Source organism: Bison bison, unplaced genomic scaffold (assembly GCF_000754665.1).
Source record: "Bison bison bison isolate TAMUID 2011002044 unplaced genomic scaffold, Bison_UMD1.0 scf7180017864516, whole genome shotgun sequence".
NCBI classification, from domain to species: domain Eukaryota; kingdom Metazoa; phylum Chordata; class Mammalia; order Artiodactyla; family Bovidae; genus Bison; species Bison bison.
In genome coordinates, this window is record NW_011495069.1 from 6,397,305 (window position 1) to 6,400,457 (window position 3,153).

Consider the following 3,153-nt stretch of genomic DNA (forward strand, 5'->3'; position numbering starts at 1 on the left):
CCTTCTCCGGCGAATCCTCTCTGCCCTCCCCCACCCCCAGCTGGGATGGGGACCATCCTCAGTCCCCATGACATTGTCACAGTGCGTTAGGATTGTCACCTAACTCTCCACTGTCTTTCCTGACAGACAGATGCAGGCACTTTCAGGGCAGGGTGGCATGTCTGTGTCCACCGTGGCCAGCCCGGGGCCTGGCACACAGGTGTGGGCACACAGTGAAGGCTTGCTCAAAGAATAAACGAAACACAGCTGTCTTGCTGCCCTGCCCTGTGGGAGAATGGACGTGTGCCTCTATCCGAGGACATGCCCTGATTACCTGCAGGGCCGTCAAGGTGTTGGCCAGGGCCTGGCCGTAGGTGTCATGGCAGTGGACGGCCAGGGCTGTCCCTGGCACCTCCTGCAGGACAAGCAGACAGCATGTCCTTCATGGCCCCAGGGGTGCCCACGCCAATGGTGTCCCCCAGGGAGATCTCGTAGCAGCCCATGGAGTACAGCTTCTTGGTGACCTGGGGAGACAAGCAGGCTCTTGGAGGACCCGGATTCCTCAAGCCGGGGTCCTTGGCCTCCGCAGAACACCTCCATGTCCGAGGCACCAAGCTCCTCTTGGACCAGAGACTCCTTACAACTAACTCTGTGAGTGGGACTGATTCCTCACTCTGCTCACTGGGAGACAGACGTGAGGAGCAGTGCTAGCCATCGGTGCAGGCCCCGGGCTCTAACCCCTGTGGCTTTCCTCCGAGGGTCTCAGACTCCAGCTGATCCTTCCCTTACCACCTTCACCCACGGTGTCAGACCTGGGGCGGGAATCAGGAGAACCGATTCCCTTCACGTGGCTCTATCCTTGGTAAGCAGATGTGTGAAGTCAGGGATCTGAAGTGCTAGTTCTCTATTTTTAAGAGAAGGACCTGGCTATGAAAAATTCAGAAGCCCGTCCATAAACTGCTAAGATCATGGCAGAACCAGAGCGGGATCTGCTCCATGAGATGCTGCCCTCCACTGCTCTGGGGAGAAGGGGGAGGAAGGATGTGGCAGGGCCAAGGACGGAAACGATACTCGATACTCAACAGTGGTCTGTGGGATGAAGGAAATGGTGGGCCCCTCCTCCACTGCCCACGCAGGCAGGGTGACAAGGAGCCCGTGGCAGCCGGTGGGCGGGAGAGGATGCAGCAAAGGCGGCGGGTGGCGGAGTGACATGATGCTGAAGTAATGCCCCAGTCCTGCTGCTCACTGGCTGGGGAACCTTGGCAGCGGACCTCACTTTCCTGAGCTTCAATCTCTGCTCCTGAAAAACGAGGACGAGCCTTTGGGGAGGACTGGGGGAATAGGAGGCTAAGGTCTGGACTGCAGCGGCCACTCTCAGGAAGCAGTGGCTCCTGTTAGCCACCACTCGTTTCTGGCTGCTACCTGGTGTGCAGGAAGAGCAGGAGGGCGCTGGAGGCAGACAGACATGGGCTGAGACCTGCTTTCTCCACATGCAACCTGCATGCAAGTCAGTCAGTGTCAGTTTCCTTAACCGTAAATTGGAATAACAAGAACTCCAGAAGTGCAGGGTGATCTGTTTGTTTTGTTTTGGCCGCTCTGTGCCACATGCAGGATCTTAGTTCCCCGACCAGGGATCGAACCCTGGGCCCATGGCATTGAGAGCATAGAGTTCTAACCAAGGAATTTCCTGCAGGGTGGCTTTGAGGACAAAATGACACAAGCTCTTGGGCTGCTCGAACTCATTTCCTGCCCTGTGTTCTTCTCAGTTCAATTGCTCAGTCGTGTCCTGACTCTTTGTGACACCATGGACTGCAAGATGCCAGGCTTCCCTGTCCATCACCAACTCCCAGAGCTTGCTCAAACTCATGTCCATCAAGTTGGTGATGCCATCCAACCATCTCATCCTCTGTCATCTTCTTCTCCTCCCACCTTCAGTCTTTCCCAGCAGCAGGGTCTTTTCCATTGAGTCAGTTCTTCACATCAGGTGGCCAAAGTACTGGAGTTGCAGCTTCAACATTAGTCCTTCCAATGAATATTCAGGACCGATTTCCTTTAGGATGGACTAGTTGGATCTCCTTGCAGTCCAAGGGACTCTGAAGAGTCTTCTCCAACACCACAGTTCAAAAGCATCAATTTTTTGGCACTCAGCTTTCTTTATAGTTCAACTCTCACATCCATACATGACTACTGGAAAAACCATAGCTTTGACTAGATGGACTTTTATTGGCAAAGTAATGTCTCTGCTTCTTAATATGCCATCTAGGTTGGTCATAACTTTTCTTCCAAGGAGCAAGCATCTTTTAATTTCATGGCTGCAGTCACCATCTGCAGTGATTTTGGAGCCCCAAAATAAAGTCTCTCACTGTTTCCATTGTTTCCCCATCTATTTGCCATAAAGTGATGGGACCAGATACCATGATCTTAGTTTTCTGAATGTTGAGTTTTAAGCCAACTTTTTCACTCTCCTCTTCCACTTTCATCAAGAGGCTCTTTAGTTCATCTTAGCTTTCTGCCATAAGGGTGGTATCATCTGCATATCTGAGGTTATTAATATTTTTCCTGGAAATCTTGATTCCAGCTTGTGCTTCATCCAGCCCGGCATTTCGCATGAGGTACTCTGCATATAAGTTAAATAAGCAGGGTGTCAATATATAGCCTTGATGTACTCCTTTCCCAATTTGGAACCAGTCTGTTGTTCCATGTCCAGTTATAACTGTTGCTTCTTGACCTGCATACAGATTTCTCAGGAGGCAGGTCAGGTGGTCTGGAATTCCCATCTCTTGAAGAATTTCCCACAGTTTGTGGTGATCTACACAAAGCTTTGGCATAGTCAATAAAACAGAAGTAGATGTTTTTCTGGAACTCTCTTGTTTTTTCAACGATCCAGCAGATGTTGGCAATTTGATCTCTGGTTCCTCTGCCTTTTCTAAAACCAGCTTGAACATCTGGAACTTCACGGTTCGTGTACTGTTGAAGCCTGGCTTGGAGAATTTTGAGCATTACTTTGCTAGTGTGTGAGATGAGTGCAATTGTGCAGTAGTTTGAACATTCTTTGGCATTGCCTTTCTTTGGGATTGGAATGAAAACTGACCTTTTCCTGTCCTGTGGCCACTGCTGAGTTTTCCAAATTTGCTGACATACTGAGTGCAGCACTTTCACAGCATCATCTTTTAA

The 3,153-nt window shown here is 50.7% G+C and overlaps 1 protein-coding gene across 1 annotated transcript in view; it reads right to left on the reverse strand.

The window, feature by feature from the left end:
- HMGCL (3-hydroxymethyl-3-methylglutaryl-CoA lyase) overlaps positions 1 to 3,153 on the reverse strand; it is an 18,374-nt gene that overhangs the window by 2,825 nt on the left and 12,396 nt on the right. The window contains 2 exon segments of the mRNA XM_010830042.1: positions 314 to 403; positions 405 to 503. Of these exon segments, the coding sequence (XP_010828344.1) occupies positions 314 to 403; positions 405 to 503 (189 nt within the window).